This window comes from Dromiciops gliroides, chromosome 2 (genome assembly GCF_019393635.1).
Source record: "Dromiciops gliroides isolate mDroGli1 chromosome 2, mDroGli1.pri, whole genome shotgun sequence".
Taxonomy (NCBI): Eukaryota; Metazoa; Chordata; class Mammalia; order Microbiotheria; family Microbiotheriidae; genus Dromiciops; species Dromiciops gliroides.
Genome location: NC_057862.1, coordinates 155,226,719 through 155,242,681, shown reverse-complemented (window position 1 = coordinate 155,242,681; position 15,963 = coordinate 155,226,719). Strand labels below are relative to the sequence as shown.

The 15,963-nt window shown below is 42.9% G+C and overlaps 1 protein-coding gene across 9 annotated transcripts in view; it reads left to right on the top strand.

The window, feature by feature from the left end:
• TLE3 (TLE family member 3, transcriptional corepressor) overlaps positions 1-15,963 on the top strand; it is a 66,239-nt gene that overhangs the window by 16,431 nt on the left and 33,845 nt on the right. For 5 of the 9 annotated variants that reach the window (XM_043985142.1, XM_043985148.1, XM_043985147.1 and 2 more), the window contains exons 5-6: positions 12,634-12,696; positions 14,573-14,677. In XM_043985142.1, coding sequence (XP_043841077.1) covers positions 12,634-12,696; positions 14,573-14,677 — 168 coding nt within the window. The remainder of the gene's footprint in view (positions 1-12,633; positions 12,697-14,572; positions 14,678-15,963) is intronic. The other 4 variants (XM_043985149.1, XM_043985145.1, XM_043985146.1 and 1 more) reach the window with 1 other exon arrangement.

Genomic DNA, 15,963 nt, shown 5'->3' with positions numbered 1-15,963 from the left:
GTGTAGGGCTTTACAGCATGTGTATTTTCTCAGGGAGCTGTGATCCGGCAAGGAATCTATCCAGATAATCCTGCTCAGCGTTTTAGAAACCTTTGCAGGTTTGGAGCTCTTCAGGGAGACTTTCTTAAGCCCAAGGCATCTGAGGACTCTGCCCAGTTCTCCCTCTCTATAGGCTATCTCCCTTCAACTGGAAGAAAAGAAGGGTCTATCCCAGGCCTCCCAAGCATGTCTTAGGAAGACAGATTGGGAGGAAAGTGGTTAGAGTTTTCCCACCGATAAAACCACATCAAGAAAAGTGACTTCTCTTCCAGGAGTCACTGGGGAATGTTTTCTTTTTTTTTTTTTTGGTGAGGCAATTGGGGTTAAGTGACTTGCCCAGGGTCACACAGCTAGTAAATGTCAAGTGTCTGAGCTGGATTTGAACTCAGGTACTCCTGACTCCAGGGCTGGTGCTCTATCCACTGCGCCACCTAGCTGCCCCCTGGGGAATGTTTTAAAAAAGTATATGTATACCTGGATGTTGAGAGGAACCCATATGGGGGACTGAGTTACAAAGGCTTCTAGGGGGAGGAGATGGGAATTTTAGGGATTCTCCTGGACCAGGATTAAAGTGAATTGGGACAAAGGCCTGGAACTTCTAGGACTCAAGGTGTGAAGTAATAGCAATAATAACTTTATGTGTGTGTGTGTGTGTGTGTGTGTGTATGTGTATGTATATATGCATACACACAAACACCTACCGTGGCTTGCAAACTGTTTTACGTACATTGTTTTCATTGCTAAATGACCCTCTGAAAGTAGGGTCTATTGTTATCCCCCATTTACAGATAAGGTAACTGAGGCTGAGAGAGGATATATGACTTGCCCAGAGTCACCCAGCTAGAAAATGTCTGAGGCAGGATTCGAATTCTGGTCTTCCTGATACCCATTCCAGCACTACCTAGTTGCCAAGAAGTAAAAGTGTCTTGCCATATGTGGCATGGAAGAAGTCTGAGCATCTGGGCACTGTGTCTTTTGTGACCTTGCAAGTGGTAGAACAGGTGACTCGTTAATTCAGTCCTGTCCAACTCTCTGTTGACCCCATTTGGGGTTTTCTTGGCAAAGGTACTAGACTGGTTTGCCATTGCCTTCTCCAGCTCATTTAACAGATGAGGAAACTGAAGCAAGCAGGGTGAAGTGACTTGCTCAGGGTCACCCAGCTAGTAAATGTCTGAGGCCAGATTTGAACTTGTGAAGATATGTCTTCCCAACTCCAGGCTGAGCACTTGTCTACCTGGCCACCTAGTTGTCCCAGGTGACTTCTAGTGGTCCCTTTTAGCTCTGTGATTTGGGGGCTTCTCATTCATATTGCCTGATCATTGAGGATGGGCACGGGATAAACCTTCAAGGGAGAAAAAAGGCATGTTTTTATAAGTGAATACAATAGCTAAACTGAAGCACATGACTGGGGAGAGTTAGGGGAGTCTTTTGCCCTTTTCATTTCACAATGATAATAGTTAATAATAGCTCACACTTATATAGCACTTGACAAGTTCCAAAGCCCTTTCCTCATAATAGCCCTTTGAGGTAGGTTGTAATTTAAAAAAAAAAAGTGGGAAGGGCAGCTGGCCAAAGGGTATGCCAAATAAGGGTGGCTTGGTTTGCTTCTCATTTTCCTACACTAATAGCTAATACACTTGCTTCTCCCTTTCCCCCTGCTCTTTGCAGCACAATTGGGCACCTCCCTCCCCGCCAAATTCCTTCTCCCAGGGGAGCTACCATAATTAAAAAAAAACCTCAGCATTACTTCTGATGAGAGAGACCCCAAAATTCAATTTAATGACCTACCTCTGTGTAGTTTACTTAAAAAAAAAAAGCAGCCTGTTGCTGGGAGAAGGAGATTTGCATAATGTTCTAAGGGGATTAGGTGGCTGGGGGTTGTCATGGCAACCCCATAGTGATGAATTGAGATTTTTTTTTGTGGCAGGAGTTGGCTGATGGTGCTAAGCTAAGGGGGGGGGGGTGGAGTTAAAAGGGGGAGATGTTGAAGGGGTGGGTAGCAGCAGGAGGCTCTGTCAGAGAGGGCCCTATTGGTTTTTAGGATTCCGGATGAATGGGCAGTGTTTGGGGGTATGTATGTGTGTGTGGGGGGGGGGCGGGGGAGTATATCCTATGAAAGCTTCCCCTGTTTCTGGTTATACAAGCGAGCTCTTTGAGAGCTTGATAGACCTCAAGCAGGAATGGGGGTATGGGAGGGGAGAATTGTAGGGGGTGAGAGGCAAGCAGATTTAAATGTGTTTGGGAACTGAGAAATTAAAGTGAACAAATATTTAAAGATTATTGCATCTTGTTAACAGGAAGCCCCGATGCCTGTAAACTTTTGGAGAAATAGAAATAGAATCAAAAGAATCTTAGAGCCATAAGGGACAAATGATTTGATGCTGACTATGTACAAAGCACCGTGCTAGGTCCTTATCCCACCCATCAGGGAGTTAAAAGGGACAGAAGATGGGGTATGCACAATTAATTATAATAAAAATAGTTCATGTGGAGTGAGTAAGGCAGAACTAGTGCCGACGATGTTTGGAAGAGAGAAATTTTATTTCTAGCTAAGGACATCAGAGAAGATTTCATGGAAGAGAGGCAACATTTAAGCTAGGCGTTGGAAGGATGGGTAGGATTTCAACGGGCAATGATGATGCAGGGCATTCTAGGAGAGACCAGGCAATGGAGAGAGCAATGAGGGGTCCAGTTTGGCTAGACTTTATACAGACCGATTGGGCCAACCCCCTCCTTTGACAGTGTTGTCTGAGGCCCACATAGGGAACATGACTTACCCACGGTCATAATGCGCAAACCCTAGACTCATTTTTCAGGCTTTTCCTTTGACTCACTGAACCTAAATGTAAAAATGGGGTAGGACAAGGAAGAATATGTCTGTGTTAAACTGGCATCAGCCTTCCCTCACTAACCATAATCCTTAACCAGTATGAATTTGCAAGGGGCCAAATTTTGAATTCTGCCTTAAGGGCATAATTGCTGGGATCACTTCTGTCACCAATTAGTTTACTGCCTCTAGGGCTGGTTAAAGGTTGGGGGTGGGGTGGGGGTGGGGGTGGGCAGAAATCCTCAGTAAACAGTAACATTGGAAGGCTGTAGGGCCTAATACATTTAGTTCTCCTTGCATAAAGAATTCAATAGGTTCCCTTGGAAGACAAATATTTAATGGAGTTGTAGTTATATATAATTTGATCAATATGTCAATGCTAAAAGGGGTTTTAAGGAGGATCACCTATCATTTAGCAATCTGTGATGGAAGCCTTCACCAGCCCCATGAGTTGCAGGGGTCATTATCTCCTGCTGCTGCTAAGTGGATCATTTATTTACCTTGAGCCTTCAACTTTCCATGCTGTTTTTTTCTACTAGAGCTCAGGCCCACAGCCCAAGTGACATGCATTCTTGGAAGGCTGAGCCCAAACCCAAACCCAAACCCAAACCCAACACCCACACCTCAGTACTATTCCTCAGAGGTTCAAGTCCTTTTGACTTTGCCTCTGCCTCTTAGCCCAGGTCCTGCCAAATCAGCAGGGCCAGTTTTATTTCCATCCTTGCTTCTTCCCACACCCCCCTCCAGAAAAAACCAAACAAAAAGACCCCAACAACAACAACAAAAAACAACCCTTGGTTTGAGGAACAATTAACTAAAAAGGAAGGTTTAAGTCATTTTTCAGTCATGATCCCATTTGGAGGTTTCTTAGGAGAGATACTGGAGTGGTTTGTCATTTACTTCTCCAGCTCATTTTATAGATGGGGAAACTGAAGCCAACAGGGTGAAGTGACTCCAGGATCACCTAGCTAGTGAGTGTCTGAGGCCAGATTTGAATTCAGGAAGACCCCAGGCCCAGCTTTCTGCCACTTGGCTGCCCAAGAGTAGAAGGAAAAAAGGTTATCCTAGAGATAAATAATCAAGCTCTATCAAAGACTTATCATTTTAGAAATACCTAACATATGTAATTGAATACTTTAAGGTAAAGCTACCCAGGACATACTGTTCTGAAATCTTCAAATATCTGACTGTTGCTGGCTAATCTCTGGCAACCTGGTTGTCAGTAACATTGGCATTGGAGGCCATGATTCTTTCTGGTTTTTTTGTTTTTTATTTTTGTTTTTTTGGTTTTTTGCAGGGCAATGAGGGTTAAGTGACTTGCCCAGGGTCACACAGCTAGTAAGTGTCAAGTGTCTTGAGGCCAGATTTGAACTCAGGTACTCCTGAATCCAGGGCCGTTGCTTTACCACTGCGCCATCTAGCTGCCCCGATTCTTTCTGAACATATTTTCAATTCAAGATGAAGACGGCTCACCTGGAGCTTTCTAGACTCAAATGGAAACTGATTACTGATCCTGCAAACACAGCTAGGATGCTAGTAAGGGTGGCAATAATGATGATGATGATTAATAACGATAACAACAATAACAGCTAGCCCATTTAGAGCCCTTTAAGGTGAACAAGGCCCAGTATATACATTATCTCATTTGATAAGACTTCATGAGATGGTGTTGTGGAAGGAACACCGAATCTGAAACCTTGCTTCTGGAATTTAATACTGGTGTAACTTTGGGAAAGTCTAGATAAAGCATTTCTTAAGGGCTTGCTATGTGCCAGGCATTGGAATAAACACTGGGAATTAAAAAAAAAAATTTTAAAAAAAGGAAAAAAATAGTCTCTACCTTCAAAAGGCTTCTATTCTTTGGGGAAAAAATTATTTTATTTCCAGATCCACATTCTCTCCCTCTCACCCCCACATCTAATTTGAGAAATCAAGGAAAACAAATTCCATTACAAACACGGGTGCTCAGACAAAGCAAATTCCCCCATTGGCCCTGACTTTGAGGAAAATATGCCTTGTTTTGCAGTCCAAGTCCATCACCTCTCTCTCAGGAGGTGGATAGGAAGTTTCCTTTTGGATCCTCCAGAATTGTGGCTGGTTATTACGTTGATCAGCAAAGTCTGTCTTCACCATATTGCTATTATTGCATAACTTGTTCTCCTGTTTTTTCTGTTCACTCTGTATCCGTTTATACAAATTTTCCTATGTTTCTCTGACACCATTCCCTTCAACTTTTCTTATAGCACAATGGTATTCCATCCCACTCACACAAAAGGTCTATGTATGTATACACATACTGTTAACGTGTTTAGTCATTCTCCAATTGATGGGTATTCCTTCAGTTTCTCATTCTTTGCTACCACAAAAAAGAGCTGCCATCAATAGTTTTGTACACGTGGATCCTTTCCTTTTCCTTTGATCTTTTTGTAGTAGAGGTATCACTGGGTCAAAGGGTAGGCACGCACAGCTCAATAGATTTGGGGGCCTAGTAAAAAAGTTGATATTCTAATGGCGAAGACAGTGAGCATCTCATAGAGCTTTCAGGCAAGAACTCACTGGAATAGGGGCCTGCAGGATGGAAACATCTCTCTGGTATCTCTAAAGACCTCTTGCCAATGTAAATACATGATTTACTCATTAAGCTGTGTGACCTTGAGGAAGTCTGTTTAACTCCCTGTACCACAGTTTCCCTCAGCTGTAAAAAGGGAAAAATGATAGTTGCGTTACTGACCTTCTAGTGCTGGGTGTGAGAAAAATGCTTTGTAGTTGCTGAAACAGAATATAAATGCTAGTTGCCTTTATTAAAAGGCAGAATTGGGCCATTTGACTTCCAAAAAGTCTGTTCCCTAAGTCCAGTGGAGGGATACAGATTAAGGTTTACCTCCTCTAACTGGAGGAGGGATCTCCATTGTTCCTAGGGGAGTCCCTGTGGTTTGTCCACCAGGAAAAGTTGAGTGCTTGAAGCTAAACTATACATGGGGGAAAAAAAATCTTAGAGATGGGGAAGGGGGAAAGGCAGATTGTAGAATCCCAAAGTGTTCTTTTTAAAAGTGCTCTCCCAAAGAAGCTGATTTTCAGACACCTTAACTCTATCTTTCCCGCGAATTTCTGATGGGTTTTGTTGAAAGGTCAAAATTTGTAAGAAGAAGATGGTGGAGAGGATGTCGATTGACCTAATGAAGCCTGTGTGTGCACTCTATTGATAACAGATTGCTCTGAATTACCAAAAGGAATTTTTGAACCCTTTGATCTCCTTCCAATTTGTGCTTTTGACCAAGTCTCCATTGTCAAAGGAGCAGTTCTTATTTTTTCCCCGAGCTGATGTTCAGAACTTGTTGGAGTTGGATCAAGGGCTGTTTTAACAGCTGTTTCAATCTGAGAGGCCACTGTTATTAACCCTTGTGGTAATTTTTCTTTCAAAAGCCACTCTTCCAAAGGATTCTAAGTTATTAAACATTTTATTAAAAGTTGAACCTTGGTATCATGGAGGTTGGACAGCTAGGTGGTGAAGTAGATAAAAGTGCTGAGCCTGGAGTTGGGAAGACTCATCTTCCTGAGTTCAAATCTGGTCTCAGACACTTCCTAGCTGTGTGATCCTGGGCGAGTCACTTCACCCTGTTTGCCTCAGTTTCCTCATCTGTTAAATGAGCTGGAGAAGAAAATGGCAAACCATTCTAGTACCTTTGCCACCCCAAAAATGGAGTCACAGAGTCGGACACTACTGAAATGACCGAACAACAATGTTATGGAAATTGGGAGATTCTTTTTTAAAAAATCAGGTACTGGGATGGCTAGGTGGCGCAGTGGATAAAGCACCAGCCCTGGATTCAGGAGTACCTGAGTTCAAATCCGGCCTCAAACACTTGACACTTACTAGCTGTGAGACCCTGGGCAAGTCACTTAACCCCCATTGCGCCCGCAAAATAAATAAATGAATCAATCAATCAATCAATCAATCAATCAATCAATCAATCAATCTATCAAGTACTGCTTTCTAACTCCAGGGGACATTTTCCTCCTCAGCTCCTCTTAACACCCCCCCCCCCAAAAAAAAACCAACAACAAAGAAACAAAAATCCCTTAGAGATAAGCATGGTACTGTGGGAAAGTTCACTGGCCTCGGAGTCTGAGATCCTGAGGTCAAATTCAGACTCAGACCCTGCCCTTCTCTAGCCTTGGGGATAGTCATCTAACCTCTCTAGGCTTATAATTTCCTCATTTGTAAGACAGGGCTGATAATAGTTGCACCAATAACCATGAGACAGTAGCTTAATGACAAGATAATTATGAGTGTCCTGAAATGAACACCAGATATAACTGTAGTGATCGATTCTGGCATTAGAGAAGAGAAAGTGGTTGGTTCCTTTCATTAGAGACTTGGAAACTACTGATATGGAGTATTGCATACACTGTCTTTGTGGATTTGGGTTTAGATATATCAGGAAATGAATTAGATATTTGGGTTTTTTAATCACTCAAACATCATCATTTAAAAAAAAAATCTTCAAAAAAGCTAGGGTTATAGTTCTAGAGCTACAAGGAACCTGAAGTTTTGTCTAGTCCTAAACCTTTCTTTCTTTCTTTTCTTTTTTTTGGTGAGGCAGTTGGGTTAAATGACCTTGCTCAGGGTCACACAGCAAGTAAGTGTCAAGTGTCTGAGGCTGGTTTTGAACTTAGGTCCTCCTGAATCCAGGGCCGGTGCTCTATCCACTGCTCCGCTTAGCTGCCCCTAAACCTTTCATTTTACAAATGGGGAAAATTAAGGTTCCTCAGTAGCACAACATGGTTTGGTTAATAGCAGAATCAGGATTCATACACAGATTTTCTGATTCAAATTTTCTGTTTAAAAATGGAGGCAGAGGGGCAGGTAGGTGGCACAGTGGATAAAGCAGCAGCCCTGGATTCAGGAGGACCTGAGTTCAAAACCGGCCTCAGACACTTGACACTTACTTGCTGTGTGACCCTGGGCAAGTCATTTAACCCCAACTGCCTCACCAAAAAAAAAGAAAAGACTTAAAAATGGAGGCAGACGGGCAGCTAGGTGGCCGGGGAGTCAAGAGGACCTGAGTTCAAATGTGGCCTCAGACACTTAATAGCTATGTGACTCTGGGCAAGTCACTTCAACCCTGTTTGCCTCAGTTTTCCTCATCTGTTAAATGAGCTGGAGAAGAAAATGGCAAACCAGTCTAGTACCTTTGCCACCCCAAAAATGGAGTCACAAAGAGTCAGACATTACTGAAATGACTTAACCCTGATTGCCTCCTCTCTCCTTCTCTCACCCCCTTACCCTTCAATTACAGGGATTTCATTATGCAGAGGAGAGGAAACCTATAATGTGTAGGAGAATGTTGATTATTCTTGTTTCAGGAATAATCCCCCTGGGCAGTCCTATTATGTTGGGGGTTTTTTGTTTGTTTTTTGGTGAGGCAACTGGGGTTAAGTGACTTGCCCCAGGGTCACACAGCTAGTAAGTGTTAAGTGTCTGAGGCCAAAATTGAACTCAGGTCCTCCTGAATCCAGGCCAGTGCTCTATCCACTGTGCCACCTAGCTGAGCCTGTTGTTGTTTCAACTCAAATCCTTTGTGATGTCAACAAAGGGGTTCTTTCTTATGGTGTTGTCCCTAGTAGAGGTGGTTCTCCCTTTTCGAACTGTCTGAACCTTGAGCCTGAGTACCATGAAACTCAGGACACCAAGTATGCGAATTACTCTAAATGAGCAGTCTTCCTGGAAGAGTTGTGTTGGAGTGATGGTGGGGAAGATCATGGAAGGAAGGAAGGAAGAGGGTCAGAAGTTGCTTCCTTGAGTGGTTAGAAGCAGAGAGAGAATTAGTATTGCTTATGAAAGTCTCCCAAACAACCTCAGCTGATTTCTCAGCAATGGAGAGTCAAATTCAACTGGCTGATATAAGAGCTTGCTGAAGTCATTTTTACCCTTTGGGTAATCCGCTGATGTTGGGGACCACACCAGGTACTGCAAGAGTTGAGGCACAGAATTATATAGAGAAGATTGGATGGCCAGCCTTCAGGGAGGCTACAGCCTTAAATTCCTGTGGCCTTCCCTTTGTTCTTTCTCTGAAGGATGTGGGGAAGGGAATACTTTTCATTTTTTATTAAAGCATTAAGGCCCCTGACACTGACCAGTTGTGTTCAAAGTCTAGTTTGGCTTGCCAAAGGAAACTGGCAACAGGGAGAATGTTTCATCCACAAAAGTGAGTGCTTTAATTGCAGGCTAGGTCATGGCCAGCTGGAAAACTTTGAAACGTTCTTTGCTGTCTTCCCAAAGAGGAGGTGTATAGACAGCAGCAGCAGCTGCCAGAGGTCCCACTGAGGTTGGTTAGGTGTGGCTGGGGCCATTTCTCTGTTTAATGAAGGGCTTATTTAGCCTTATGTTGGTATGTCAACACTTGGTAGTACCTCCTGTTTCTACTATCACTCCTTCTCACCCTGGACTTGCCCACAAATAGACATTTCTCCTCAAACCACGGGCCACTGGCATGTGTTGTTGGCAGGAGCTCTAGGGTTTGGATGACTGCACCCTGCAGTCCTTGGCTGGGTCTGTACTTTCTTCCCTTCACCCACCAAAGGGTGAAGATTCCCAATTAGGTTGGTTTCATTGCTAAGAAGTTTTCTAGTTGTCTGGACAGGGATGTCAGTACATCAAATCTTAAAGACAACTTTTTTTTTTTTTTTTAGTAGGGCAATTGGGGTTAAGTGACTTGCGGGTCACACAGCTTTTTTTTTTTTTAAAGTGAGGCAATTGGGATTAAGTGACTTGCCCAAGGTCACACAACGAGTAAGTGTTAAGTGTCTGAGGTTGGATTTGAACTCAGGTCCTCCTGACTCCAGGGCTGGTACTCTATCCACTGCGCCACCTAGCTGCCCCTAGTACATCAAATCTTAAGAGAAAACTGTTTGGAATACCACGAGGAGTGTGAGCCTTTCTTCTTTCTTCCTTCTATCTCCCTCCCTCCTTCCACAATACTTCTTTCATGCAGAGATTGGCTTGTATAAGGAAAGAGATGTGTCAACTTTGAATAAGGTTCCAGGAATATTGTATTCTTTGTTTTCTCACTTGGTGGAGAATTAAGTGGAAATGTGGGAAAAATGATTCTCCTGCACCAACCCCATGAATCAGGAAAGGTTCCTTATTGGCTGAGAGTTAACCAAGGGTTGTAGAATGGGCCCAGTGAGTTTGATCCATAGTGCCTACATGGGAAATTTTAAAAATTGTTTGGGACTATTACAGTGCAGAAGATGCCATTCTTACCAGTGTTATTTCTTTCTTTTCGGGTTTTTTTTTGGGGGGGGCAGGCAGTGAGGGTTAAGTGACTAGCCCAAGGTCACACAGCTAGTGCATGTCAAGTGTCTGAGGTCAGATTTGAACTCAGGTCCTCCTGAATCCAGGACTGGTGCTTTATCATCATCATCATCATTATTATTTTTTAGTAAGGCAATTGGGGTTAAGTGACTTGCCCAGGGTCACACAGCTAGTAAGTGTTAAGTGTCTGAGGCCGGATTTGAACTCAGGTACTCCTGACTCCAGGGCCGGTGCTCTATCCACTGTGCCATCTAGCTGCCCCTGGTACTTTATCTACTGCAACACCTAGCTGCCCCCATCAGTGTTATTTCTAGGGTGTCAATTAGCAGGGAAAATAGACTGCACAGATTCAGAAATAATAGCCAGATAAAATGATAAAAGGGCAAAGAGGTAGTACAGTAGATAGAATTCCAAGACTGGGATTAGGAAGACCCAAGTTAAAATCCAGCCTCAGACTCTTCCTAGCTGTGTGACTCTGTTGAAGTCACTTAACCCTGTTTGCCTCAGTTTCCTCATCTGTAAAATGAGGAAATGGTGAACCACTCAGTATCTCTGCCACGAAAACCCAAATAGGGTCACAAAGAATCAGGACACGACTGAAATAACTAAATAACAACAAAATGATAAAAACTTGATTTAAAAGAAAACTATGCAGGTTAGGCCTGTAAATAAGTACCTAAATTGGGCCTCCTCAATAGCTAAAATCTCTCTAGATTTAATTACCCATCATTCTCTCTAGGGCCAGAGGTTCTATTTCTTTACGGTTCAAAGATAATAACCTACCGTGGAATAGAAGGGGAAGGCCAGAAATCACATCTGGTTAGAGCAAGAAGGGCATGAAATAGGGGCAAAGCCAGGTGCCTGTGTAAGCACTTGAAAACTTTAAAATTATGCTCATTTAATTTATCCCGTAGTTAGGTCTTATCTTGACACCCTGATTAAGTAGAGATAGTCAAACCTGATTGGGGTAGGGTGGGTGGGAGGAAGCTTAATAGATGTTGTTGAATTGAATCTGTTTTGTTGAATTCCCTCTGATAAGTACTTTTAAAGTTAATTCTTGGCCCAGTTCCTCATAATAGCAGCAAATCGAGAGGGAGGGGAGGCAGGGAGAAAAATTTGAACCTAGAAATTTTATAAAAACAAATGTTTGAAAACTATCTCTAAAATGTAACTGGAAAATAATAAAATATTTATATGGAAATTAAAAAAAATAATAAGCAGCAATCAGAAAGGCCTAGGAGTTGTCCATCAACAGAAGACAAAACTTTCCCACTAGCTTGATTAAACAAGCACAACTGGCTGGTCCAATGGAGATAGGGAGAAGGACCTGAAATTAGGACCAGAGTTCAAATCTAGCTGTGTGACCCTAGGCAAGTGATTAAATTTGTCTGCCTCAGTTTCCTTACTTTCAGGGATTATTTTATTTGGGATGTTTTTGAGACCTTGGCATATTTTAAAATTGGTACAGTTTTGTTTTTTTTTTGGCGGGGCAATTGGGGTAAAGTGACTTGCCCAGGGTCACACAGCTAGTAAGTGTTAAGTGTCTGAGGCCGGATTTGAACTCAGGTACTCCTGAATCCAGGGCCGGTGCTCTATCCACTGTGCCATCTAGCTGCCCCTGTAAGTATTTTTAATCTAACGGGGAAAAAAAAATCTCTCTGGTAGTTTTGTTTTTTTTTTTTGCAGGGCAATGGGGGTTTAAGTGACTTGCCCCAGGGTCACACAGCTAGTAAGTGTTAAGTGTCTGAGGCCATATTTGAACTCAGGTCCTCCTGAATCCAGGGCCGGTGCTTTATCCACTGTGCCACCTAGCTGCCCCCTTCCTGGTAGAATTTTAAGGTTTGGATTTTTGAGGAGGTAATTTGTGTGGGTGTATGGAGATTGTTTTTGCCTTTAGAAGATCATGCTGTGTTGCTGGTCAGGTGGTCATGTGTTCTGCCTCATTGGAAAGGTCACCCCTGGCAATCCTCGTAATTGCCAGGCTCCCTGGCAACCGTACGCAGAAATTTCACTGTATTATCTTCTAGTTTATTTGAGACCTTGAACAAATCTACCTAAGAACAACCACTGTGTGTTCTTGTAAAACAATAGAATGTCTTTGATAAGAAATCAGCTTCTCAAGAAATGTAGGTAGAGGAATCCTGGTGGTCAGACCCAGCCTATTGACTTCCTGTTCTTCTGAATATAAGTACAAGGGGAGGGGAGGAGGAGCAAATCATCTCTCAAAGTCCCTTCCAACTTGAACTCCTATTACAGATACCTCCCTCTACCCAACCTCGGGTTGGCTCACTCAGAGGGAAGGGCTACTGCTATTGCTTGTTAAAAGAGAATGCAGCTTTACATTGTGCTTGGGAGTCTGGAATTAGTCTTGCCTGTGACATTTTAGTGACTTGATTTATGCTCCTAAGTTGATGTGTGAAACTTAATGTGATCTCCTTTTCTTTTTTAGACAGAGATTGCTAAGAGACTGAACACAATTTTAGCTCAGATCATGCCTTTTCTGTCACAAGAGGTAAAGATATGTTTTCTTCCCCATTCTTTCCTGCCTTTAAAAACATCTAATGAATTTCCTAGTCACTGTTTCTTGAATGGCGGCAGAAGTCACTGTCTTGATTTTGAGAATGTGGATCTGAAGAGACTTGAAGCAGTTTCAAGGGACAGGCACTTGCAAAAGTACATGGTTTAAATGACTGGGGCAAATGGGCTCCTTCTTGCCCTCCCACAGAGGAAGTTCTTTCCATCTGTACTCTTCCTGGTTAATTGATTGTGCTTTGGTGTACAGTCAACTGGGGCATTTGGCTGCCTTTGGTTTACTCCCTGCCAGTTCATGGCAACCCTTGCCCACAATTATGAAGATGTATGGGTTGTAGATCTGTTTTCTTATCTATAAAAATGAAGGAGTTGAATTAGATGACCTCCACAGTCTCATCCCAGTTGTAAATCCATGTCATCTCTGGGGAGAAACAAATTCTGTCAAGCAAAATGACCTCAATAAATGGCCAGCCTAGATCAAGGCGAGTTTGTTGGGTGCACTCGTCTGGACTCTAGTTTATAGAAGTCACTGGATTTTGGTTGGGAAGGGGCCTTCATCCAGCCCAGTCCATTTTATTAATGAGGAAACCAAAGCAAAAGGTGACATGGGTAGGTAAGTGGAAGAGCTGGGGTTTTGAACCCAAGTCTTCTTGACCTCAGACTATTACACCGCCTCCCAGTGTGGGGGTTACTGATTTGTTTGGTGGGAAGAGCAGTCACTTTTTTTTTTTTTTTGTTTAAGTGAGGTAATTGGGGTTTAAGTGACTTGCCCAGGGTCAAGTGTTAAGTGTCTGAGGGTGGATTTGAACTCAGGTACTCCTGACCTCCAGGGCCAGTGCTCTATCCACTGCGCCAATCTAGCTGTCCAAGCAGTCACTTCATATAATTCTGTTCTCATTCTATCCTGGTTCTTGTTTTGGGTCTTACATGTATTTTATTGTCAACTGTTAGGCATATTTCTGTGGGATTGGTGCTTCAAAACTCTTCAATCCCAAATTTCATGCTGGGATGCTGTGCTCTGGGGGAGACTTCCATAGATATTCCACACTACATGCATTTGGGGCTTAAAAATGGCACCTTTTCTCCTCCTTCCAATTCACATTTGTCCTCTGGCCTCAAAAGTTAGCAACATGAAAGCAAGATAACATTTGAAATTCTTTAAAAATCTTAAAGTATTGCTTGTGGTGGTTATTGTTTTTCTGTAAAGTGAAGAGGTGGGATAAGTCCCTTCTTAGTCCTATTGGACTGCCTCATGATCCAATCACAGATGGATTTCTGTTTTGTACTGGCATACAGTGTCTTGTAGGATGAATTGCTTGTCATTTTCATGCATAGGGTGGGTAGGTAGGAAAGAAGAGAGTTTGAGGTGAGGGATTGGGAGGTGGTAAATTCTATGTTCTATATCAGGGGTTATCTGACTTGTATTTATTTTTATATATATATACGTACACAAATTACAAAGGAATCAATAATATTATATTTCAATATTATTGGATTCCTTTGTAATCTTGCATATTGAATTTTTATGCATTTAGAAACATTATTCTGAGAAGTCCATAGGCTTTGCCAGACTGACAAAAGAGTCTGTGACACATATAAGGAAAGTTACAAACTCTAGCTCTATATAGGTTTGGAGAAAATGAAAAAAGAGATGTGAGCAAATTAGGAACATCTTAGCAATATATTTCTAAGCTTTTTTTTTTTTTTAAGGTGAAGAGGTACTGGGAAACAGTGATGGTTCTTGTAAACTTGGTGTCCAAAGTCTTTGATTTGGATTTCTTCCTGTCACTTGTAGGGACCATCTAGTATTCTAAGGCTTGTTTTAATGGATGTGCATATACCCTTGTTTCCTTTAGCACCAACAGCAAGTTGCACAGGCTGTGGAACGAGCCAAGCAGGTGACCATGACGGAGTTGAATGCCATCATCGGGGTACGTGGACTCCCCAATCTGCCTCTCACCGTGTGTATATCCCTTTTATTCCTCTCATTTACCATAGGCAGAGATCAACCCTGAACTCAGCTGGTCTCAAAGAATGGTGGGCTTGAACCCTCCCTCTGGACCCCACTAGGGATTTCCTAATTGGTTTTTCCAAATTGTTTCCCAGTCCCCAGTCTGGGAGGTAGCTGAAAACAGCTGGATCTCACTCTTGCCTCTAAATTTTCTCATTTGGTGTGGCTGTTAGCCTTCAAGGGGAGGACAATTGATTGCTTCCTCAGGTTCCCCCTACTTCCTCAAAGTGGCCATGACCCAAGGTGAATGAAGGGAGCCTGTGGTCATCTTTTTTTTTTTTTTTTTAAGTGAGGCAGTTGGGTTTAAGTGACTTGCCCAGGGTCACACAGCTAGTAAGTGTTAAGGTGTCTGAGGGCCCAGATTTGAACTCAGGTACTCCTGACTCCAGGGCCAGTGCTCTATCCACTGTGCCACCTAGCTGCCCCTTGTAGTCATCTTTTTGACCAGTCAAAACAAATACACTGCAAAAGCCTTTGCATAGTGGGACTTAAAGAAGTGGTCCTCACACTTAGACCCTGGCTGCAAGATGGCACATCCTCCTGCCTTTGGGGGGCCAGGCAGCATTCAATGCTATTTCTCTAGGCAAGGTTCACCCTTCTTTTAGCCACCTGGATCAGAACTGTCTCTGTTGTACTGTTAATGTGAACTGTGCTGTGAAACATTGGTTTTTGCTTCAATATTCCATGCATCAAGTGGCCTGTGTCAATGTTGGTTATGTTGCAGCCATGACCTGGGATTCTTGGCCTAGAGGTGGCAGACTCAGCTGGCACAGAAGGTCCTTTAGGTCTTAACATTGTAATCTGGGCTATGCATGTAAATGTTGCTGTGCTACACAAGCTGCCCAGTGTGTGTGTGTGTGGGGGGATGGATTGCCAATTTTCACCTATTGGACTGATCAGATGTCTGTATCATCTTTCCTGCTTCCTATCTAAGTACCGAAGTTTGATGTGAGCCTAAAAATATTTAGGTTGCTCATTCCAAAAAAATCTTTCCCCCTCTCCCTTCTGCAGTCTTATAGGGATAGGAGATGTATCTTTTTGGTGTTGGAGCTTTTACAAAGAAACTGTTGGCACCTTCTCTGCAAATTAGAGCCTGCCTGGAGCACTAGGAAATTAATCGACTTGCCCAGAGTCCCACTGCTCACATATTTTAGTGGTGGGACTCGAACTCAGGTTTTCTGGTTTTGAGGCTTGGCCTCTAGCCACCCTACTAAGCTGCTGCCTTACTGATTTATA